General features: G+C 38.2%; 1 protein-coding gene across 5 annotated transcripts in view; it reads right to left on the bottom strand.

The window, feature by feature from the left end:
* CTNNA2 (catenin alpha 2) overlaps positions 1–26485 on the bottom strand; it is a 1099255-nt gene that overhangs the window by 251672 nt on the left and 821098 nt on the right. For all 5 annotated transcript variants that reach the window (XM_019443126.2, XM_019443134.2, XM_019443137.2 and 2 more), the window contains one exon: positions 18032–18112. In XM_019443126.2, the coding sequence (XP_019298671.1) occupies positions 18032–18112 (81 nt within the window). The remainder of the gene's footprint in view (positions 1–18031; positions 18113–26485) is intronic.

The following is a 26485-nucleotide window of genomic DNA, read 5'->3' as shown; positions in this document are numbered from 1 at the left end:
AAAAAATGGAGGACTCATCGTTCAAGATGTATCTATTTCAAAAACATATTGATGGGTTCTACTTGGTCTTATGTAACTATCTTATCAAAACTTGGTCAAAGTGTTTTAAAATGGTACACTGGGAGATTCTCAACACAGGCTCAAGACAAGGGGAGTGAGACTCCTCCCAGAAATGATTGGGATCCACTTCGCATGCTTTGAGATGGTAATCATGGTATGTTATACACATCTATAAGCCAGGTGGCAGCAGAGGTTAGCAGGGATCTGCCTTATTATAGAGAGATCTCTGAAACCTTCAGATAAAATTTAGTACTGTCACAATCTAGCATGATAGCTTTTATTCTCATTCTTAAGACTTTTAGAATCGAACCCTATTCGTATTAAATATATCTACCTATTACATAGTCCATGAGCACAGGCACACCCAAAACTGTGAGCCAGAGCCCTCAGCAGCCACGACCAGGGGCACCTTGAACTTGGTATCATCCGGCAAATGCAGGGACTCATAAATACTGCCTTCATTAGCTCATGGGCCCTGTGATTTGTGTCCCTGATGAACAGGGGCACATTTTTTGACCCCTCCAGTAAACAGGCAATGTAATTCTTCTGTAAATTGACTATTAGAATGGTCTAAATGCCCTTGCCTACAAGCTGAAAGGCATAGTTAACACTTTTTACATAAGCTAGAAGACCAAAATTTAGCTATCAATCAACCAGGGCAGAAAGGAATGACTTGACAAAATCATTTGTTAAGTCTGACAGGAGTCAAGAACACAAGGCTTTCTTCCAACTGTTTAAATGTATGTGTGACAAGGGAATATTAATTGCATAAGACAAGACATTTAAAGGTATTAGCTCAGCACTACCAGTCTATTTTACCCAATTAAGGCTATTCATCAATGTAAATAACTGCATTTTCCTCAGCAAACCAAAAGGAATGCAGGCAATGGATGGTCCCTAATCTAACAATCTACTTCCTTATTTCATGGGAGGACAAAGCGATGAGGATAGACACAGTGTAACTCACAAACTTAAAAGGAAAAATTGACTGTCTCAAATGACCAGAAATTGTCTGCCTACAGGGTGGGATATGAGGAGTGTATGATGTATATTGAGCCACCTTCAAATAGATACTGCAAAGTGTTTTGCACAAAGTCTAAAAACCCACAACCATTTGATGAATATGAAACAGTCCCTGAAAAAGACAGAACCAGAAAAAAATGGCTCTCCACAGCCAATGAGAATCATAGAAACTTAAACTCAGATGAGATTTTGAAGACTACATGTTCAATTTTAATTTCCAATGAGAGGCTATCTCTGTGATTCTTTTTAATGGATGGACACAAATTCTTTTTTTTTTTTTCAGCTTTATTGAAGTATAGCTAACAAATAAAATTGTAAGATATTTAAAGTGTACATCATGGGGTGCCTGAGTGGCTCAGTCTGTTAAGCGAGGGACTCTTGATTTTGGCTCAGGTCATGATCTCGCAGTTTGTGGGAAGGAGCCCTGCTTCAGGCTCTGCATCTTGACCCCTCCCCCACTTGTGCATACATGTACATGCACACTCATGCTTTCTCTCTTGCTCTCAAAATAAATAAATCAACTTTAAGAAAAAATAATAAAGTCGGAGTGACTAGGTGACTCAGTCAGTTAAGCATCTGACTTCGGCTCAGGTCGTGATCTCATGGTTCGTGAGATGTCCCAGTTCAAGCCCCACATCAGGCTCTCTGCTGTCAGCACAGAGCCCACTTCAGATCCTCTGTTCCCCTCTCTCTTCCCTTTTCTCTCTCTCTCTCTCCCTCTCTAAAATAAATTAACATTTAGTGGTGTCTGAGTGGCTCAGTTGACTGTGTCCGACTTCAGCTCAGGTCATGATCTCACAGGTTGTGAGTTCCAGCCACATGTCTGGCTCTGTGCTGACAGCTCAGAGCCTGGAGCCTGCTTTGGATTCTGCATCTCCTTCTTTCTCTGCACCTTCCCTGCTCATGCTCTGTCTCTGTCTCTCAAAAATAAATATTAAATAAATAAATAAGCATTTAAAAAATTACAAAGTATACATCATGGTTATTTGATATGCATAAATATTGTGAAAGGATCCTACCCCATCTAATTTATTAATATACCAATTACTGCATATACTCTTTTTTTGTGTGTATGTGAGACAAAATTCTACTCTCAGCAAATTTTAATCTTACAATATAGTGTTATCAACTATAGTCATGTTTTACATTAGATCCTCAGACCTTATTCACCTTATAGTGAACACTTATACCCTTTGACCAATCCTTCCCTATTTCCCCTGCCCCCAAACCCCTGGCAACCACTTTTCTACTTTGCTTTTATGAGTTACACTTTTTTTTTTTAAAGTTCCACATATAATTGATAACATGAGGTATTTGTCTTTCTCTGTTCAGCTTATTTCATTTAGCATAATGCTCTCAAAGCCCATCCGTGTTATAAAGGGCAGGATTGCCTTTTTTCTCATGACTGAATAATATTTCTTTGTTTCTATACCTTTCTCAGTTCATCTACTGATAAACACTGAGGTTGTTTCCACATCCTGGCTACTATGAATAATGCTGCAGTGAACATGGGAATGCAGTTATCTCTTCAATGTCCTGTTTGCATTTCCTTAGGATATACAGTTGACCCTTGAACAACAGGGGGTGAAGTGGGAGGGGAGGTTAAGTGCGCTAACATTCCAGGCAGTCAAAATCCACATAGAACTTTTCAGTGAAATATTGCTCAGCCATAAAAAGAATGAAATCTTCCCACGTGCAACAACATGGATGAAGGTAGCGAGTATAATGCTAAATGAAATAAGTTAGTCAGAGAAAGATAAATACCATATGATTTCACTCATATGTGAATCTAAGAAAAACAAATGAGCAAATGGGGAAAAAAGAGAGAGAGAGAAAGAGGCAAATCAAAAAACAGACTCTTAACTACAGAGAACAAACTGATGGTTACCAGAGGGGAGGTGGGTAGAGGGATGGATTAAATAGATGATGGGGATTAAGGAGGGTACTTGTCGTGATGAGCAGAGGGTGACGTATGGAAGTGTTAAGTTACTATATTGTACACCTGAAACTAAAATAACACTGTATGTTAACTAATTTGTATTAAAATAAAAACTTAAAAATTCCACATGTAATTTTGACTCACTCAAAACTTAACCACTAATAGCCTACTATTAACCAGAGGCTTTACTAATACTATAAATAGTTGGTTAACACATATTTTGTATGTTATATGCATTATATTCTGTATTCTTACAATGAAGTAAGCCAGAAAAAAGAAAGTTATTAAGAAAATCATAAGGAAAACACATTTATAGTATCATACTATAATGCATTATCAAAACAAAAAATTCACATATAAGTGGACCTGTGCAGTTCAAACTCATGTTGCTCAAGGGTCAGTTGTATACTCAGAAGTGAAATTACTGGATCTTATGGCGATTCTGTCTTTAATTTTTTGAGGAAGCTCCATACTGGTTTCCAAAGTGGGCACACCAATATTACATTCCCACAAACAGTGTACAAGGGTTGCCCTTTCTCCATATCCTCACCAATATTTGTTATCTCGTGTCTTATTAGTGATAGTCATTCTAACAGGTATGAGGTAATATCTTATTTTGGTTTTTATTTGCATTTCCCTGATGATTAGTTATGCTGAGCGCTTTTTCATATACTTATGGTCATTTAAATGTTTTCTTTGGGAAAATTACTATTCAGGTTCTCTGCCCATTTAAAATAAAATTTGTGTGTGTGCTATTTAGTTGTATGTGTTTCTTTATACATTTTGGTTATTAACTCATTATTAGATATATGTTTTGCAAATATTTTCTCCCAGTCAGTAGTTGCCTCTTAATTTTGTTGATGGTTTTCTTTGCTGTGTAGAGCTATTTAGTTTGATATAGTCCCACTTTTTATTTTCTTAATTTTTGCTTTTTCTGCCTTTGCTTTTGGTGTTTTATGTAAGGAAACATTGCCAAAACTAATGTCAAAGAGCTTACCCCTCCCCTTTTTTTTTCTTCTAGGAGTTTAGTGATTTCAGGTCTCATTCAAGTCTTTACTTCATTTCGAGTTGGTTTTTGTATATGGTATAAGTTAGAAGTCTAATTTCATTCTTCTGCATGTGGGTGTCCAGTTTTTCTAACACTGCAAACAATCCTTTATTGATGAGACTATCCTTTCTCAATGCATATTCTTGGCTCTAGATGTTTCTTTTTGAAAAATTAATAAAATCCCTTGATTATTTGTCTTCAATTGTGCATTTCAAATCTCAAAAAGGATGAGAAAATTTCTGATCTCAAAGGAGGGGAGAAAAGGATCCATAAAGCAAAATCTACACAAATGCTGCACTATTATTAAAGGTATTTAAATGTTATGCCAAAGGGAAAAAAAATCAGAGTAAATGCACAAAAATATAATGGGGTAGATAGTAATTTAATTAGCTCAAGGCACCAGAAATACTGTTTTAAGAATAATAAGAAGTTCACAGAGGGTAAAAATATGCTTTATCTCTTTCTTACTTTATTCTAATCTCTCTACTCAGTAGTTGGTGTTAACTCATTTATTCATTCTACTAGCATTTGAGGAATTCTGGTTTACCAAGCACTATGTTTGGCCAGGGACCCAGAAAAAAGCAAGACAAGCCATCCACTCTCACTGCTGAAAACTTCTCTACTGTCTCAATTTCCATTTACTAATAATGCTATAAGGATAACTTGACCATACACATACCTGACTGGCTTCGTAAATGATGCTGCTTAGAGGTAATCATGAGTTCCTCCTATTAAATATGTTGGAGCCTGGCCTGAGAAACACTCTTTAAGAGTCCAAATTTGTTACATTTCCTTCACATCATATTACTTAAGATTTTTTGTCACTTAATGGTTCTTTCAGGATTTCTTCTCCCCTCCATCAGGACAGACATACTTTCAAACACCCACTTTGTTAGCTCAGAATATTTGGCATTTTTCAGAAAGGTGGAATTTTAGGTAGCATAGTTGAAGGTGGAAAAGGCATTTCTCGTATAACTACTTTGCTCAGATCCCTTAACCCAAACTGAAAAGCAGAATGATTTTCCTGCATATTTGGAAAGTCTACTCAGTTTCTGGCTGCTTATTACCTTTAATAATAATCTTGCGCATGTTTGTTTTTACAGTTTGCAGAGAACTTTCCTAGACATTATTTCATGTGATCCTCTTTACAAAGTCATGGTGGGGGTGAGAGATATGGTTTATAGGGAGAATATCATTTTATTTGTTGTATAGATAAGGAAAGAGAACGGTCTACTGGTTGTACCCAGAAAATGCCAGAATCAGGTCTTCTGATTCCAAGATTAGTGCTTTTTTACTTAAGGTCCATGTGTTTATAAATCTGGCTATTCAAATTCACAAATCCCAATTGGACAAAGGTCATCTTATTTTCTGTCCTTCACTCCCACATCTAGTCAACCACTCACCTTCCAGTATTATATCCCTTCCAGCACTGCTTACCACAAAAGGGGATCTAAACTTACATACCTGAACATTTCATTCTGAGTATCTAATATCTGTCATTGATTAGCTGGCATCGAATGGGTATAAGCTGTTTGAATCTACTGTGATAAAGCCAAAAGTTGCATCAGGTAAGTTCATCCATCAAGGACCCTTAGCAGGCATATAAAATGCTACTCAAAACATTCTATCCCCCACAACTGCATAGGCAATTTGGAAAAACAATCACTGAATGGATGGATTTGATGGCAGGTTAATAGCAGAAGCCTATAAAAGACATGCGGTTAAAGAGTTTCAAGGAAGATACAGAGAACAACTCTCCAAAACCATATTTCTCTCTGGCGGGGTCAATCCTACATATCTGCCACAGTGTAGTACAAGTTGTACCAGGTAGGATCATCTGGCCCTACACGTCCAAATTTCCTGACATTCCACCTTACAGCAGAAGTCCTGTGGGTCTCAGAAGATCCCCCATTGTAAATACAAGAGCCCCTGGGAGGAGCCAGGACAAAACTCACCATTTTCCACTCCGGGTATCACATGAGTGCCACTTCAGTTCACTTGAGGATGGGAGACAAGGGAAATAAGACGCTGTTGGGTAAAGGAAGGGGAATGATGGGCCCTTACTTGTTGGTTCAGATGTTACTTATAAATGAACCTCTGAAGCTTCTGACCATTTGTGGTCATTAAAGAGCTCATGACATTTTCCAAAACGGAAAACCACTCACCATGCTCCTCTGCTCTATTCCAATTATAGCTAACTGTGTGCCTCTGAGCTAACTTCGCTCTCCAGAGTTCTGCCACCATATGCTATACTTCTTTGCTTCTTGTCTTTAACTATTGCACAGCATTGCATTTCCAACAGCTGCTGAATTTTTCCCTAGAGGGACTTCATTTCAGACAGAGGCCCAATGATTCCTCCACATTTCCAAGTGTGTGGAAATCCTATAAAATGACACTGGTGCTAAAGATGTTTCAGGGAAAGGCAGGAGACTGAGTTGGATTTAAGGCCCCTTGAGTTTTCAGGGAAATCTGTGCTCTCACACCACATTTGTTTTATCTCAAGTAGACGTACGCAAAGTTTGGCCTGCTTTTCCTGTGAAGGGACAGGTAGTATATATTTTAGTCTTTGCAGGCAGCTGATCTCTTCTTTGGCATTACTCAACACTGCCTTTGCAACACAAGAGCTGAAAATACAACTTTATTTACATAAACAGACAGAGGGCCAGATTTGGGCCAAAGGTAGTAGTTTGCAGAGACCTGTTCTAGATGGTTTCCTCAATGGATTTCAGTCTTACAGCATCCCACTCTGACCATGTCACTCTGTTGCACTGCTACTGCAATTCCCTGGCTACTTCAGGCTCCATTCACCCACTGCTTACCTATGAATGAGCATTTGCTGGACCCACCTGCTTAAGAAACAGAGGAGACCAGAGATGGTCTCAAAGAGCCCCCAAATGGCCAGTATGACTGGTATTATTTGACCAAGTCAACTGTTTTTCTCCCTTTGCCTCACACTCTGCTAGAAAACATAGGTTATTCAAATGGTCTCTAAGCAATTACTTTTCTAGCAGAAGCTTTGAGACAAGGAAAGGTTACATGTAAGCTTAGAAGTTATTGGCTTTTCCCCCAAACTTTGTGACTTAGGAGGGTATCTGGTTGGGTTGCCTGACCTGCTTGACATAGGTGCTGTATAGTGAACTAAACTCCAAATTCTGATATTTCTTCCTAATCTGGCAAAAAAAAAAAAAAAAAAAACACCAAAAAACCCCACTGAGGGTACTTCCACAGACTGGCTAAACACACAGAGAATTCACCCAAAGAGCACCAGGCAAGCAGGTTGCTATGGTGATATATAGACAAAATGACTACCTGATCAGTCACAAGTGATTCACTTTCAACTAGTTATTATGGCAACTATGGATACAGCGTCAGGGCCACATTGATCTAAACCTGAGGATTTCGAAGGAGGGGCTGAAAAAAATCTCAGTCAGGCATGCTTCATTAGTGATGACTTCTTCCTGCCCCTGCAACTCTGTGCCCTCCCTCTCCCTGCTCAACCACCCAGATCTCCCACCTTGCCCATGACCAAAGGTGCTTTACAGCTTTTTAGTCACCCCCTTTACACCTGTTGCAATTTAGAGTACAGCTATTTAAGGTAGTCTAATCCTTGCTGAAATTGAAAGAATCAAATAAAAATATAGAAGTCCCACCCTTAATAGTTAACAGGATTGGTATACTCAGTGACAAACTGGGGAACTGTGGAATGGGAAAGGAGGGGCTAAGAGTGGTTATTCACACAAACTTTTGCCAAACACACATGGTTGGGTCAGATGGAAAATCTCTTCCTAACACCCAAGTCCTCAGAACAAATGGTTCTCCTTTAATCTTGGAACACCAGGACTTAATCCATTCAATTGTTTCCCACTGAATATACCAGGCAGGTCTGCCTGTCTCCTGATCTGCATTTAATCAGATATCCCCTAGAAAAAGTGAAAGTCCTTTACTTTCTTCCCTTCCTTATAATTAATTAGAAAAATAATTATCAGAATCTCATTCATGGTTCAGGTTCTTGCACTGGACTGGACACAGATATGGATGGTTAAAGGGGAAAAAAAAGTGGTGATTATATTAGGAAGCCTATTATTATGATTATTATTGAAAATCTCAAGATTCATGATTAGTTACTATTTACCTGACACTCATCCTATTAAGGGAATTTTAATAAAAGCTATAAACTAAGATGAAATTGTATCAACTTTGACAACTACAGTCATTAAAAGGAAATGCTTCAGAGTCGGCCCACTTGGATTTTCTAAAGTAAGAGTTCTGTACCAGTAAGAAATTTAATTTTATTGCTGGGACTTCAATAGTTTACTCTGAAAAAAAAAATCCTTTGACAGTAATGCCCCCTCCAAAGAACTGTTGTAGGGATAGTAGATAAAGTATTAAGAAAAGAATAGCCACTAAACAAATATCACACATTTTCAGTGGGCAAGTCTGCTTTTCTGGCCTTTGCACATAACCAGGTACAAATGGGAGGAATGGGTCCCAAGAGAGTTGGTAATTTCAGGTATGTCAGTGACAAGACAGCATTAGCTACTCAGTCCCTAAGTGCATCCATTCTTAGCACTTAGAGCTATGGGAAGACAAGCCTGATTGGGAAGCCAGGGATTCATGTGCAATAATAGTCATTCTGTGTGGGCCTTTAGAACTCTAAATAGAGTTCTTTACTGAAGCTTTTATCTGGGCCCCAAACGTAGGCAAGGTAAAAACAAACAAACACCATCCATTTTGGAAAAAAAAAAACCAAAAGCACACACACACACACACACACACACACACACACACACACACACACACATACACAACATTAATGATAATTACAAAATCACTGATCTTAACTCAATTTCTAACAACTAAAATTGCTAGGTTAAGGGATAAGTTCCCATCTCTAAATTGGAAGCTGATGGAGGGGTCTTAAGGAGGCCAAATAAAGAATTTTTTGCCCTAGGAAAAACCCTTTTACCTCCAAGAGTCTCTGAATCCGTATTTCCTTTTTCAGAGATAGTTGAGAAATGAGCCCAGAAGATGTTATTGCTTTTCTTTCCTGTCTCTCCTTTTTCCCAATCCCTACCTCCCAATTTTGTGGGTAACTACAAATCTTTGTACATATGTGATACATAATCATTATTCCGCTTTTAAAATAAGCATTTAAAGAGACTGTACTTTTTTCATAAAGGTAGATGTGATTTCTCTCTCTGTCTCTCTCTCTGTCTTTCTGTCTGTGGGGGACATTTTCTGTTGAGACAATTAATTTCTTAGCCTTTTTTTTTTCTGTAAATGAAGGAAAATTTCCATGCTCCAAGCCTGACAAAAATACCTGTTCTGGGTACAGTCTCCTGAAATGTGGCACCATATGTGCATCAGTAAACATTATGTGTAGAGTAAATTAAACTGAGCCTTATAATTAGGCAGTAAGGAAATTACCGTAGACCTGAAAGAGTAAATCAGCAGTATTAAAATGCTCTCCATTTTCTCTGAAGCACTTGAGAGTGCCATAAAAAGCCCATGTCACTGTGATAAATATTGAGAAGAAATGCATTTGGAGCAAGACAACCTAAAAGACACCACAATTCAAACAGGTCTTCAAATCTGGAGTCCAAGGTGTCATCTCATAAAATTTAAAAGTCAGCCCTTTTGCCACTAATGTAGGGGAAAAAAAGAAAACCAACTGACATTGAGACTTTTGGGGAGAATTTTCTCATATAGCAGGTGCAGTAAAGACTTTAATAGATAGAAACTCTGGTGCAGAGCCAAGACTAAGGAAAGACTCACCCATCATAAACAAAATAGCAGCACTGTAAATAAAGACAGGATCAGTACTGCTGGTTTTTTCCAGCTTCTGTTACTGATCCTACCTTTATTTGCAATGTTTATAATTTGCTCGTCGTGGATTTTCTGGCATTAATTTCTATTTCCTAAAATACTGTGTAAGAATATTATTTATCTTGGTTACTGAGATTTTTGGAGTTCCCTAAAATTTTCTACCTAAGGTACTGCCTCATTTGCCTCACCTTTGTCTTGACCCCGTGCACAGCACAGTGAGCAATCAGATCAGCCAGTTCTAATCTTGGTCCATGGGGAAAGAGGGATCAAGCATGGATTCTCCTTCCCTCTAAACAGATATTGTATCCGTGAAGTGGGGAGGTCTAGCAGAGGCTCTAGAAGAGGATTGGAGAGAAGTTGGAGGGTTTCACAGTCCTCAGACACACCCCCAACAGACTTCAATGAGGTCTGAGTATCCCCACTCTCAGAAACAAAGGTGGAGGAAATCAAACCTGCTAGAACATCACAGGTTGTCTGGAAAGCTTACTACACAGTGTGTAACGTGCCACCATATGTACATGAAATTAGAATCTTCCAAGATGGAGCTATATATTTGCATTTCAGAAGGTTCTTGAGCTGGCTTTTCTAAAGCCAGCCCAGTGACAGGAAACTTGTGGGTTGAGGCATAGAAGTTCTCTCTTAAACTGGAAATACCCATTATTATCACAGTGTAAGTGGACTTTTAAACAAATCTAGTTCTTAAAACAATGGAACCAGAGACATGAGAGTGTAGAATGGAGGGAAGTTGATGACTGTGATATTTGTTGGGTGCCATGGGTACATACAGGGGATTCTTCCTTCTTTCAACCCTGTGCAGTGTAAGCTGACTTTATTTTGGCCCTTAGGATATGTCCTGAAGAGTCAAAAAAAATAATAACACTTGGAAATAGGCGAAGTCACATAAACAACTTAAATCTACTATAAAAAGTATCATAATAAGAGTATTTTAAAATGCTCCAGGAGCCTACTGGATAAACTCTGTTTATAGGAATTAGATAAGGTTGTGATGATAAGGTGACATTTAAGCTAAGCCTTGTAGGAAAAATTGTGAATTTTCCTGGAAGAAAAAAAAAAAAGAGGGAGAGGGAGCATTCAGAAAAAAAAAATGTGAATTTTCTTGGGGGGGGGGGGGGAAAGAAGAGGAAGATAGGGCATTCCAGGCAGAAGCCAGTGTAAAAGCATGAGGATGTGTGAATCTGACTTAAATTGCTGAAGCCAGAGTGAGCTGAAGCCAGGGAGGCTGAGGTAGGGGAGAGTGGTTGTGAGTCTCAGTGGATATGACCATCATTTTCATAAAAATGAATTAAGCAGTGCCAATGGGAGTGGATAGGAAGGAATGGACTGGACATTATGTAGGAGTTGGAATCCACTGGACTGAAGGACTGATGAGGATTTAAGGAATGATAATGGGAGGAGCTGTACAGGGCTGTAATCCTCTTGGAAAGTTGATCACAGTGGGAAGCACACAATTGTGTAGGGTTGGGTTGGGGTGAGGATTTGGCTTTCAGGTATCCTGGAAACTTCATTCAGCCAAGAAGGACAAAGACTGGTCAAGGGCATATAAATTAAATAGATGGTCATTATAAGCACAACCTCTTCACAATTTTCTACCCACGCAAAGAGGACTGATGAATTCCCCCAGCCATCATTAGTGACATTCGTGGGAGCCAGGAAGGCACGATGTGATGAGATCCTGGGGCAAACGGGCTGCTACTAGGGCTAGTGGTGACAGCAGGAAAGGCAGAGGCTGTAGGAAGATGACTCACTTTCTAAATTTCCTATGTATCCAGCCTCCTTGGGAAATGGGGAGATAAAGAAATATCAGCTGTCCTGATGGAAATTTCCCCTGGGAAAACTGATACCAGAAGCCATTTCAGGTAATAAAAAATTACCTCAGCAGGGAGGGGTCAAATGGAACAGATATGTTTGACCACAAACTGGCTACAATGTTAGAATTAGATAGATTCAAGTTCAGTTCAGTTAGAATCAAGGTGATTAGCTGCTATCATCAGCTCTAGAAACCCTTCAATTTCAGGCCATAGTGGCAAACTCTCGTGCAACACACTTTAAAATTATCTTCCTTTCAGTGACAGTTTTGGATAAGAAACCCCAGCCTAAACATATTCTCCAACAATGAATATGGGCCAACTTCATTTAATTGAGATGAGTGTTCTGAAATGAATGTTCTGGTAAGCTAAAATGACATTCTGACCAAAAAACAAACAAACAAACAAAAAAACAAACAAAACAACAACAACAACAAAAAACCCCTTGCTGTTTAAATCATCATTATTGAAAATCATCCATATTTTCCTGCTGAGGAATTCCATCCTAAACAATATGATAGAATTTTATTATACTCCTATAGTAGATTGTCCAGTGTCAGGATCAAGATTCTTTTTTTGTTTTGTTTTGTTTTGTTTTTCTGAAAGAGAGAGAGCAGGGGAGGGGCAGAGAGAAGGAGACAGAGAATCTGGAGCAGGCTCCACACTATTAGCACACAGCCCCACACGAACCGTGAGATCATGACCTGAGCTGAAATCAAGAGTAGATGCTCAACTGACTGAGCTGCCCTGGAGCCCCTCGGTTCAAGACGTTTAATGCCATTCTCGTTGCTTAGAAGAGAAGATGTCAGAGACTGGACCAAATGCAGATATTATCTTGAATGTGTTTTGGGACTCAATCATTGCTATTTATCCTTCCCTTTCCCACTTTTCCTTGACGTCCAGGGCCTAGAGAAATTAGCAGAAGGGAACAAATCCGTAGCTGAGTTTCCACTTAATTGAGCATTTCCCTATTTAAACATAGGTTATAGATCCCTCCGCTCAGTTAGTGTGTTTTGTGATTATTCAATGTTGATCAAGCTACTGGATTCTTTCTATGATCTAGACTTGCTAGTGAGGGAGAGGTCAAGCTTGGTTGGGTGTCCACATAAGGCTGTGTTAATGTGTGAATAATCAACTATATTCTGGCTTAGAGGAATAAATTAAATTGCTTTATGACTTGAACATTGTCTTCATGAAGGAAGAGCTTTCCCAGAGTAATATTTTAAGAAATGTTTCCAACTGATGAAATAATGTACTTTAAACTTTTCCTAATGAGTATTTTCCAGGAGATAAATAAGTATGTGGTGCTCTGACATTCAGGGCTATCATATAAGGATTTTCCCATGATAGAGGTAGCTTGAATATATAACCCATCTTCAAGAAGTATGTCCAAAGGATGGCCTTTGATAGTGCTCTTGAGCCCTCTCCCACCTCTGTCCTCCTCCTTGCCATTTTGATTCTGATCTTTGGTGCTTCTGATGCAATTTGTGTTCAGCTGTCTCTGAGTTGTTTATGTTCCATATTCAAATCCCAATTGCTATATGATCATTTCCTGATCTCCATATTTCTACAGCAGCAAGGCAATCTCACCTTGGGAACAAATTCTAGGGATTATTAGCTCTGACATAGCTCTGAAAGTGTGAAGAACACAAACTTCACCATTTGGAGGAAATCAATATTTTATTTTATTTTGTTATTTTATTTATTTATTTATTTTTATTGTAGCCATATAGATAGCCTCCTGTCCTTATGAGGAAGAGCAGATTTAAGTCTTCAGATAAATGATTTTAAAATGTTTTCTTACAACGACTAAAAATAATTGGCCCCATCATGAGCAGATGTGAGAAAAAGAATTGAATGCTTTAAAATTCCTTTTTTCTGTAAATGTTTTGCAAAATCTATAATTCACACTTTGAGAAGCCAGCTACCTAAACATAATAGCACTTTTTTCAAAAGAGGACCCAATGAATCATAACAGCTGGAAACCCGAGCGACAATATCATGACACAACTAAGAACCATATTCTTGACATTCACCACAGATTGTTTTGTTCTGTCTGCAGTATGTACATGTAACCCATCCCAAACCCTGAAGCAGTAAAGGTGCTGTTGGAAACCATAAAGCACCTTTACATATTTATGTGAACCTTCTTTCCCCACTGCGACCCCCACAATAGATTAGAATATGGGCAACCGAACTGCATACGCTGGTTCTATGGAGGGGCAGGAGGGGGATGGGTTATCAGCAAAGACCCTCCAGCCAGACTGCCTGCTAAAACCTCTATGTATCCAGACTCCACGTGGCCATGGGTGTACTACTTCACTTCATGTCCTCATTTGTAAAATGGGCATGATGAGGTTTCTTCTAGTTCATAGAGCTGGTGTGAGGGTTAAATGTGGTCCATTTATGGAGAGAACTTAGAACAGTGCCTGGCATATTGTGTGAACTGAATACATGTTGGCTCTAAATTTTTATTTTGTAGGCAGTGAATGTAGAAGCAGTTGCTGATCATTGCCCACCTTTACTCATATTTCTTGTTTAAGTTCTCTCTGGAGACTGGGTCTTGACAGATACACCTTTAAACATACCACCAGTGACATTTTCTGCTTGTTTTTAAATCCTCTATTACATAATCTATTCTATTAAGTCTTCATCCCAATGTAAAAGCATTCTATACCTGATGTTTGTTGTTAGTTGAAAGTGTTTTGATTCTAACAGCAAAACTGATGCTTTTGTCAAATTGGCACCTCCTGAATCTCATTGCAGGAATTACTGTGATGGCTATTAAGGGTGAAGAGATAAGAATTAGGCCCTTGATTAGTTTTGGGAATGAGAGAGTTGCTAAGTTTAGCAACACCCTGACTTGTTATGATTATTATTTATTAGCTTCTCATCGGGAAGCATTTGGGTCCTGATTTGCTTATCAACTTGGAAAAAAAAAAAAAAAAAGACTAATAACAGGACCAAAATAATAACCAGGATAGACCATCTTCCCTATAAGCTTGTAGAAAACTGAGAGACCATGCCTAGAATAGTTCACAGGTGGCACATAGAAGGAGGACTTCAAGGAGCAGCTGGCAGACACAGACTGAGTCCTCTCTAAGGAATGGGGAGACCATGTGGGCTACTAGGTACCCAAGCAGAGAGTCAGCCAAAACTTTTTGTTTTTATAATGGTCTGATTCCAGAATCACAGCAGTGACAATAGCTCAGACATGGGCATACTGTGCCTGAAGCTCTAAAATTAAAACATAATGCTTGAAGCTGGCAGTTATATTCCCCTAAATCCATTTTTAATTCCAAACAAAATACCCTTAAGAGGATTCTGCTCTAGCACTGCCCACTCTCATGGGTTTCATTGGCAAGATGGTTTTAGGCCAATCAATTTTAAATAACACCTTTGGGTTCCTGCAACCTTTTTCATAATTTATGACTCCACATTTCTTTGGGATATACTGCCTAAAGGAAGGGGATCCACTTACTTGAAAATCCTACTTAAGCAGAAATCCTTTTTATTCAATTACTCTTGATTTTTTTCAAGTATCTACAAGTTTAAGTCTACTTTTTTTTTTCTTTAATTAGGGAAGTTCAAAATAATGATCATGATCGACTTTATTTCTTTGTAATTTGGTGACCAGAACTTTGTAAGACTCCAGGGTCACCAATCTTAGACCTATGAGGAAGAGACAGTAAACTGAAAGGGTGGAAACTTAATGAAAGTCACTCGAAATGTTTTTCTTTGCTTTCAACTTGTTTTTCCCATTGTGATTTGATTGCCCTAATTATTATATAAAGGATTTCATGTGTACAAGGAAGTGGGCATGGATAATTGAGGGTTCCCATTTAAAATCTCTTCTAACAAGACTTGTCAGTAATGGAAATAACAGAGAGTGTTTCAGCCACAGGAGACATGCATTTGAACCACAAGCATTCACCAGTCACACTACCTAGCTGCTATCAGGCACTCAGATAAAACCTTGTTAATCCAATTAATTAGATATCCAAATCTAAGATAAAGGTCTACCTGAGACATGCTAATCAGAGTAGTTGCACGTTCCATTTGCATAAGTGCTAGGTGGCTTCTGCTTTTGTACCACTACAGGTGTACATGGAGAAACAGAAGAGATGGAAAGAAAGTCAAAAATATCCCAACATATGGATAGGGATAGAACTGACAGATGGGAACCACCTTAGATCTAGAAAGGCAAATTGGGAAAGGGAAAGATGTTTGAACCAAATTCAGGGGTTTGGTGTGAAACTATGCCATAACTTTTGGATCTTAATATCCTGAAACAATTTTCTTTACCCTCATTCATCTCAATCTTTGGAAAGGTGAACAGAAAAACAATTCTTTTGCACACAGAATGATTTCAAAGGATGACATACTCCTTCTACTGCCATCCTAAAAGCAGCTCTCCAAGAAACTTGTCACCAAAACATTTCAAGTTCTCCCATAAATTCCACCTTCAAATTTCACTACTACCCTCAGTTAAAACCAGTAAATCCTTTTCTGAAAATATTAGCACCAGGGTAAAAATTGCTTTACCCACTCCTTCCTAATAAGACAAAAAAAGTTTCTGATAGGTCCATGAGCTCAGAGAGCTGAGGGTGCTCGCTCCTGAATGTAAAAGAATGGTCTCTACTAAAACCAAGAGATTGAGGAGGTGAGAAGACTCAGTTCATATATTTTGCCTGATTGACAATCAAAGGCAGGCCGTAGATGAGATATGCTCCTAATGCTTCAAAATCTGTTACTATCCAGCATTAGGACATCTGGCATAGGAAATAAATGCAGATTTCCTCTGGACTCATTCAATCTCATGCAGCTTATAGATAGCTTACAGATCTATTCTGACTCCCTACTTTTATATATAAGAAAAGGCAACCAAGAGATGGCAAATCCATACTCACACAGCTAGTTCAGTGGCAGAGCTAGAAGTAAAACTCTGGGCTCTGGACACCTGATTCAGTGTTTTCCATTAACTCCAGTCCCAATTCCTACTACCCATATCATTTCATATCATATGGGGGATTTGTATGGAGAAATGGTCTAAGAGGGCAAAGAGACAAATCTGGCCAATATCCATTTGGTATAAGACAATGTTTTATTCTCTCTCATTTTAAGGTAAAATAAGGAAATGCTTCCCCACAAGGACTTGTTAGTTGGGCAAACTAGAGTCTTCATATTCGAGAACTAATTGTGATTTTTCTGGAGAACATTAGCTCAAGCATGTTTATCCCTACAGGTGATAACCTGAAGAGAGCGAAGAAGCTCCCCAATAGTAATTAGAAGGGGTTTCTTTCTCCCATTCAAACCACTTCCAACATGTTCCTTGGTCATTTTTGCTTAGGCACCTGGCTAATGTTTTCTGTACTTGACATATAATAACAGGGACTGCTAGATGCAGCCAGGCCGGTCTAGCTGTTCCAGATGCAGAAAGTAAGAGTGTTGTTGCCTCAGGGAACTGGTTGGTTCTAGCTGAGGAACACAGTCAACACTAAATGAATGAGATGGATAGATGCAAAAGCTACCAGCAGGACACAGGATGCCTCTCAGGCAGAAATCAAATAGGGATTTCATTGGAACTTGATGGATGGTTTAAGTCTTCTAGAGAAAGAACACTACCAAAGAAAGTGGGGCTCGCCATGGAAACAAAATAAGGGTTACAAGACCATAGGGTTACTAGTGTTGCTATAGCACTTACAAGATGAAATGGGGCCCTGACCAGAGATTTTTTTCACACCTAAAAATAGACCCATCGGACTAATGATACCATTAGCCATTCAAATCATCCAACTAGCTTTCCTTGCTTTGGTTCCCTGCTTCTGAACCATCTGATAAGCAAACATTCCCCTGGTGATTTGTGTCACCAAATGGAATACACAGGGTCAGAGATCTTAATTAGCCCATCAGATTAAGAGTTGTGTTTTTCATTAACCATTAGCATTCTGCTTTGGAGTTGTGATATCTAAGAACCAGCAGAAATGAGAACCTGGCTCTTTGCATATCTGGATCTGGAAAACTGAAAAACAGATGTAGAAGATAGTGAATTCATCAAGTCTCTACCTGGGAAGACTGTTTCTGGGCAGTGAGCATGCTGTCTCTTCAGAGGGTGTTTTCACCACACCTCCTGAGGCTGTCACATCTGTCCGCTCAGCAGACACTACCTTGTTCATGAAATGCTTTTGTGTACGTGTAGATGCTATAAAGAATAGCAACCTGAATGCCAGCAGAAAGCGCCCTGAAAAAGGACATTCTTGGAAACCACCACAAAGTACCATGCATTTAAAATAAGAACAAAAACAGTACCTGTCTCCTTAGGTCTCTTGTTTTCTTGGTCATCTTGTCAATTGCAATGTTTAGAGGATCTCCTTTTTCTTTTCTTCCGGTCTATTAACAGAAGAGAAATAATCTCTGATTTAGAAAATTCAATGTTAGAGACATGGAAAATGTTTTTTTAAAAAATTTGGAAACACACAGAAACACACTTGACGGGTAGAATACAAACAAACAAACAAACAAAAAGACAGAGAGAGATTCTTTTCAACACACAGCTAACATGATTTGTCTCTAAAATTGGTTTTCTCCAAAACAAAAATTTGAATTGTTGAAAAACAATATATTCTGAGGATGGTTTACACATGTCCATATTCAACTTCATGCAAGCATGTTTTCCTCCCTCTCCAGACATTTATGAATTAAGTAAACACAGCAAGGATGTTTGTTTTTGCCTTCAAATACATTTTTTTTTTGCTTCTCTCTCACGTAAGCACACTTCTGAATAGGAAATGAATGAGATGATAAAAACTAAATTCAGAAAGCAATTTAAAATAAATTACCAGAATTCAGAGTTTCTGACGTACCAATAAATATACCAACATACCAATATTTTCTAGACCACATTGTAACTTTCGTATCAAAGTCAAAGAGACGTTCTACTAGAAAATAATAGTGTTTGTAATCTCTATTCTGTCATGCACTGGTATGTTAAATATGGTAATAAGGAACCCACAGTTTGAAATCATAAGGAAAACATCTCTTATGACTCCAAGAGGCAGAGGTAAAAACAAAACAAACAAATAAAAAATCCAAAACCTCTTCCTTTTCACTTGGAAGTTTGGAAGTTTCAGTAATAGTTTATTTTTTTAATTTTCCTTTGTTTTATCTCTCTCTTTTTTTTTTTTTTTTTGATGGCTGTAGTAAAACAATTAAACCAAAGAGAATTACCATTATCTTTTTAAAACCACAGCAGCAACAAAATTCCCATGAATGAAAAGCTCTACATAACTTTAAGGATGGCATTATGTACCCTTTAAGAGAAAATTGTTTTCAAAAGCTTCATCAAGTCTATTACATTATCTAATCTTTAGTCAAATACCCTGAAAATTAATTAATTATTAATTTATTTACTTTTAAAGTTTATTTATTTTGAGAGTGAGGGTTTTGAATGGGGGTAAGGCAGACAGAGAGAGAGAGAGAGAGAGAGAGAGAAAGAGAGAGAGAGAGAAAGAGAGAGAGAGAGAGAGAGAATGAATCCAAAGCAAGTTCTGCACCTGTCAGTGCAGAGCCCAGTATGGGGTTCAAACTCACAAATTGTGAGATCATGCCCTGAGCCGAAGTTGGACGCTCAACCGACTAAACCACCCATGCGCCCCCTGAAAATTTATCTATTTATGGTCTTACTGGCGAGTCAGTTCTTGTTCCATATTCAAGTCTCTGCAGAATCATATAGGTCTCTGTAGTAATTGGTAATACAATGTAATGATAACAAGATAGTGTTTTGAGGATCCAGAGAAATTACCATTCTAGAGATTCCTAGATATACTCTTCCAGCGACAAAATCCTGGATGCATAAAGCTGAAACATACACATCAGATCTACTTAAAAGGAGAATTAAAGCAACCATTTTTTTCTGCAACTTGCTTAATTTTTTTTCTGAACAAATGTCTAATGTCTAAATCGATATGGCTTTTATTAAAAAGCCATCACCAGGACACATGTGTGTCTATTTTTAATCATCTAAAATCTTACAAATCCCCATCTCTTTTCCATTCCCTAAACTCATTATCTGACCCTTGCGTATGTATACACTGAAGTTTATAAGTAGAAAGCGCTTAAAATAAAGTGGTAACATTTTACAATGTTGAAATATTAGCATACAAATAGCTCCAAGGAAAGGAAAAGTATTTGGAGAAGAACACTGTGCTGCTTTATCTGTGGAGGGACGCCAGTTACACAGCAAGTGGGACTTTGGTGCCCTGTCTCCATATCCAGCTGAGCCACAGGTGTAGCACCCAGAGCTGCTTATTTTCTCTTTGGCTTTTTGCTTTTTGCTTTTTTCACCATTAAAATACAGGGCAGTTTTGAGACAGTCCAGACCATGACCATTCTGAAAACCACAGATTTCCTATGCCCTTTCCACTTATAAGAGTAATGAAAACTCACTTTGAGAAACTAACAGTTATGAGTTTGGTCTAAAATGTGGCTATGAGAGAAGGAGACTGGATCACTGAAACTTTCAATGTGAAAAGACAAAAAGATCAAAAGAGTGTGGAGATAAAGACTGATTACTGAAAATAATACTAAGTGTCAGACACTGGTATCATTTTATCCCGCCAGTGGCATTCCATTATTATCACTTTACAAAAGAAAAAATAAAACCAGAGCAGATGTGGGATTAGGGAGAGGGCAATAAGGCACTCCCCTCAGGTTAGGGGGCACCATAGAACTCAGTAATCAAGATATATAATATTTTAACTCAATATTTTCAAAAAATCAAATTAATGCCAAAAAATCCATGTTGAACAAATATCAAAATTTTGAATAAAAGCAGGATCCAACAGGACCAGGTTTAGGTTAAGGTGAGTGAGGTAAGCCATGTAGGTCAGATATCATTTCTTTTTCTTTTTTTTTTCTTTTTTTTTTTAACATGTTATTTATTTTTGAGACAGGGAGAGACAGAGCATGAACGGGGGAGGGTCAGAGAGAGAGGGAGACACAGACTGAAACAGGCTCCAGGCTCTGAGCTGTCAGCACAGAGCCCGATGCGGGGCTCGAACTCACGGACCGTGAGATCATGACCTGAGCCGAAGTCGGATGCTTAACCGACTGAGCCACCCAGGCGCCCCCAGATATCATTTCTTAATTTTAAATTTAAGAAAATTGGGGATGGGGATGAAGGAGTGCACTTGCCATGATGAGCACTGGGTATTGTATGGAGGTGTTCAATCACTATATTGTATATCTGAAACTAACATCACACTGTATGTTAACTAACTGAATTTAAATAAAAACCTTTTTAAAAAGGCAGGGAATGTATTTATACTAAAACCAGAATAAATCATTGTTTACCTAAAGTTCAAACTTAACTGAGTATCTTATATTATTATGTGCTAGACCAGGCAACCTTACCCGCAGGGGTAATAGTGATGTTCAAGATTGTAACTAGGGTTGTTACAGATACATATAGAAAGGCTCCAGTGCCTTATTCTGTGAAAAGAAGGGCAACATGGGATTCTGTGTCCCATTTGGCATCAATAACCTGTAACTGCAAAGCATATTTCATTACATGTGAAGCATCATTTTGGTCACAGTTAGAGACTCACAAAAAGTCATATCTATGATCCTCATGCTCAAGGAGCTCCTAATTCTGGAGAGTAAAGCAGAACATGAAATTAAGAATACTGACAACTATGCAGAAACTAAAACTCTAACAGGCTAAATTAACTGCTCAAAAGAGGAAGATGTTGCATTTGAGAAAGTCAAGAAATCTCACAGAGAAGTGGGGAGATTTAGCTACACCTCAAGACCTGGATAAGATCTGAATAGGAAAGAGGGTGGTACTTGAAGGGAGGACAGGGTAGCAAAAATAGAGGCATCCAGTCAAGAAACATCAAGGTGGGTTCTAGGAGGACAGTGAGTGGAATTGGCCAGTATTTTCTCCATGATGTGAAGTAATAGGTTTGATGAGTTGCAGAGACAGACAGGATACTTTTATAAGAGCTGCTTTATAGTGTGATTACTGCCAACCATATTTTGATCTGCAAAGTCAAAGGATCTCTGGTGGCATTAGCATTCTATGTCACTGTGTTGTCAGGATTCTGTTTGTGTAATATTTGCAATCCTTTGTTTCTCCAGCTTCAAATCTTTGGCTGAAGACAATTAAATAAAATACAGATGACTTGGGTGCCATATTTGTTCTATTTAAAAAGGCTGGGAAATGGCAAAACAAGGCCTAGAACTTTGGAAATTTTGGCCACTGGCCTAAGATGTTAATTCATTGGCCCTTTGTTGGCTCTAGTTTCTTTTTTTTTCCTTTTTTTAAATATAATTTATTGTCAAATTTGTTTCCATACAACACCCAGTGCTCATCCCAACAAGTGCCCTCCTCCATGGCTCTAATTTCTTTAAATGAGGTATGTGTGCAGGAATAATGGTAATGGATCTTAATGCTCAGATTAACATAGCAAATGGGGACTAGCAAACCATCACTCTATGCCTCTATTAGGTTGGCATATGGAAATACTTTTAAATTATCAACTTAAATTGGACAGGAAGCCAATCACCAAGAGAGACAAAAAGAAAAAAAGAAAAAAAAAAAGTCTTGCCTCCTAGTGGCAGCCATCCATTATTAGGCTCTGTGATCTTAGACTAACAATTTGCCCATTTTTTACGTCTGAGTTTTCCCATGAACACAATGGATAGTGTAATATATGTCCTGTCTTTTCACCAGGTTAGCAGGACAATCAATCATGATGTCAATGTGCTGGAAACAATAAAAGGCATTAACAGTATTCAGGGTAATTAGGAAAGTATTTTTGCTGTGGAAAAAAATGAGAAAATTGATTTGGAAACTATGTAGAAACTATTTTTGGGTTACCTGGATTTCTGCTTTCTCCACTCAGGCAGATAACGTATGAATGAAAACTTTGCCAAAAAGGAGGATTCCTAAAGGAAAAACTATTTCTCTTTAAGGAAGAAATATTTGGGACACTTCATTTTAAATAGATAACTAATGTGAAATATTTCTAAGAGGTGAAATACGAGGCAGAAACTCCAGATAAATGTATTTTCCGTAACAGGTTATTGAAAATATTTGTTAAATATCTAAGGATTTGATCATCTTAAACAAATTCTAGTTCCCAGGGAATCAACTAGGAGCCTCACCCAGCTCTTTTTCCCTCACCCTCCAAGCTTATAAGCTAAAAATAGTTTAAGAAACTGAAGTGAAAGGAGACCTATATCCTCATTGTGACATCATCACCAAATAATAAAACAAAAGTGCTTTGTCTTAAGTCACTCATTCAATTACTCCCTGACTTTGCTAAAGAGACAGAAACAAAAACCAGTTGTAAGGACTCTGTGCCAATGGCCATCTAAGTGATCTGGCAACTTCTCTAGACCTTCAACCTATCATTTGTCCAACAAAGGGGCCAGAGACAAGTTACAGAACCAGGAAATATGAGAGTCTGAAAAACCATCAAGGGGGCACCTAGGTGGCTTAGTCGGTTAAGTGTCTGACTTCTGCTCAGGTCATGATTTTGCAGTCCTTGAGTTCAGAGCCTGGAGCCTGCTTTGGGTTCTGTCTCCCTCTCTCTCTGCCCACCTCCCCACTCATGCTCTGTCCCTCTGTGCCTCTTAAAAATGAATAAACGCTAAAAAATTGTTATTAATAAAAAAAGTCAAGAATATATCCCTCATTACACAGAAGCTCTCAGGGCACTGCAGAAGAGGCTGGGTGGTGGCAGTCAGTTGGGGCTTTCTCATCTCTGAAATGTGGATAATGCTTCCTCTGTGAGAATGCTGTGAACGTTAAGAGAAATAGGATCTGTAAGAGTTAACAGAGTCCCTAACCCAGACTAGGTAACTCAGTCCATGTTGGTTTCCTCTCCTTCCCCACCCTGTGGCTCCCCTCATATGTGAGAACAGGGTCCAGAGAGATGAACTGATTCTGATCACCTAGCTAATTAGTGTCTGACCAGAACCTCCGTCTTCCCATTCCAAGGATATTCCATTTTATGTCTAAATTATCTTCCATTTCTAAAATTCAAGGATTCTGTCATTTTCTAGAATTTCATTTGTTTCCATTCTAAGGTTACCAAAAAAAAAAAATTTAAAAATAAAAATTCTCAGTTTGAGTTAAATTTCCTTTGTCATATTTTGTCCACGGATCTTATGTGCCTTTCTCAGAGCCACTCCCCACTTGCCTCCTTTGTCTTCACCTGCAGAGAGTGGATCTACAATAGAGACAGCCATTTAATAAATACTATTATTTAAAAAAGAAGAAGAAGAGGAGGAGGAGGAGGAAGAGGAGAAGGAAGAGGAGAAGGAGGAAGACAGGCACCAGTATTCTCTCACATTGCTCCAGGCGCCTTTCCTAGTTGCCATCTGTTGTGCTAGGGAGGTGCATGATTATTAAACTTTATTTGTTTTAGTCTTTGGGCTCTATTTTACAAAACACATTTGGAGTCAATCCATGGCTTGAACTGATGGGAGGAAAAGGAAATGAATTTCCTCATTTGGATTTTTATAGGGGATCCTTTATTCTCCCATTCTCTGGCTCTGAACTCAAGTCCTGTTTGCCAAAGTATCAGATGCTGTCAAGGAGACGTTCATAGTTCTATTTAATCCTACACAGAAAGATTAATAGAAATTTTGACTTTCACAATTAGTCTTCAGGAAAAACTCAGTATTTTAGTTCAGTAACTTGCTTATATTATCCTTTGCTTCTTTGGGAAATAAAAGTCCCTCTACTTTAGATAAGGGTTTTCTTTTTTCTTCTCTTTTTTACTATATTAATATCCATCACCATTTCTGAAATAATGAAGATGTGTGCCTTATACTTATATGATATGCTGAATATTATACAAGTGATACTAACTCCCTAATTTATAAACAAAAAAAAATAATTTTTTAAATTTCCAAAATGGGATACTTATTTAAAGGCCATTCCTCATCCTACCCTAAACACATAATTCAATACAAATGGTCCCTCATGGAGGGACCTGAGAATATAAATCTATCGTCTCAGTGCTTCCCTCAGATCCATGGCTTCTTGTGAATTTCGGGGCATGATATTAATGTGGGAAATGGTGTGAGAAGGCAGATGTTGATCACTCTTTTCCTTTTTCTAAAAGGTACCTGCCAACTTGATTGAATGTATGAGAAATCTTCAAAATATCAGATAGATGTGACTCTAATATATTGAATGTGTGGGGAGATAATCAAATGCCTAGTCTTCAAATTGTTATTTGAAAGAAGTGGGAGTCAAGATCATCACAATGGCAGAAAGTGGTAATGGGCCACGCACTTTATATCCAACATATTTTCCTGTCAATTTAAACCTATAATTTAGACAACTGGGGGGGAGAAAAAAAATTATCTATTGATTCAGCAGTCATCCTATCATATTTGGAGAGTTGCCCATCTACCCTCAAAACCTGCATATAGGAATCATATTCTTATTACAAATAGGACCATTATTTATGGAAGCTTGAACATTTCATAATACCTTTATATTATGTGTAAATCACAATCTGAGATTGTAGATCTTTCTAAACATTTCTCTTGGGAAAGAAATAGGTAATATCTCTCTAGAATGGATAAAAGTTTAGCAGTGTCCACAAATCAAACCCATGATCAGGACACTTTGACCACATCACAACCCAGCTTTCCTGGAACCTGGGATGAGTTGAGAGGTAGAGATAAAGGTAGAGAGGAAAAACAAAACAAAACAAAACAAGCTGATGACAATGTGTCAGGGGAAAAATGTATCTGACACTTCTCTGAGAACTTGTCAGTGCCCAAGGAAAGGATCATCAACATATAAGAATATCAAGATGGCATTATTGGTAAGACCCCCAGACCCTATTTATTGGCCCAACAATATCGATATACACATTGGACATATTTTGCATTATATACCTTCATACTTTCCATTATATACTAACTTGTAAAGTAACACTTCATGTTACTTGTTTTGCTTATTACTCTGTCCTTAGCACCTGTTCCTGGCACATAATAGGCATTCAATAAATTTTATTAAATCAATGAATGAAACATACGGGCTTCCAAATCCAGTTGCACCTAAAGCCAAAGTATCTGTCAATGGATTTCCTGCTGTCATGAGTACATCAATTCCCTCATGTTTCTTTATGTTGGGTTTCTCTTGGCTACAACCAAAAAAGTCCCAGCTAAATCAGAGACATTAAAATACCAGATCGAAATAATCTGAAGGCAGGGTGGTAGAGGGGGCCCTACAAGGCCCCCAACGGACACAGCCCAGAGTGCTCCCTGAGACCTCACGCCTTTGTTTCACTCACAGAATTTTCCCTAACACTAATTTCTGTCAAAGCTCTAAATCCTAATAAAAGCCAATTAGTCAGTAGTCTTGAGAATTTGTCCATCACAAAGTATCTAAGATTTCTGCTTTCCCTCAAATCTTTCTGTCCATAGAACCCACCTAACCCAGGATAGGTCTGTAGCACCACATTTCCCTCCCTTATAATCCTCAGTATGGCCTGTCAACACCAAGCTTTCACTTCTGAGGGTCAATCCCTTAGTTCTTATTTAATTCTTACTGGATCCTTGCTTTCTACTAAACTTGGGCCTTTATTTTAAATTTTCAGAGTTGGATCTCCTTCTTGTAATATTCCACTTCTCTAAACAATTTGTTCTTTCTGAGCAAACTTTTTGACTCATGTTAGTACCTAGATGAAAGAGCCCATTCTCTCTTCAACCATTTGTCTAACCAGATTTTACCCA

Source organism: Panthera pardus, unplaced genomic scaffold (assembly GCF_024362965.1).
Source record: "Panthera pardus isolate Hobbes unplaced genomic scaffold, ASM2436296v1 HiC_scaffold_25, whole genome shotgun sequence".
Taxonomy (NCBI): Eukaryota; Metazoa; Chordata; class Mammalia; order Carnivora; family Felidae; genus Panthera; species Panthera pardus.
This window is presented reverse-complemented; position numbering and strand designations above follow the sequence as displayed.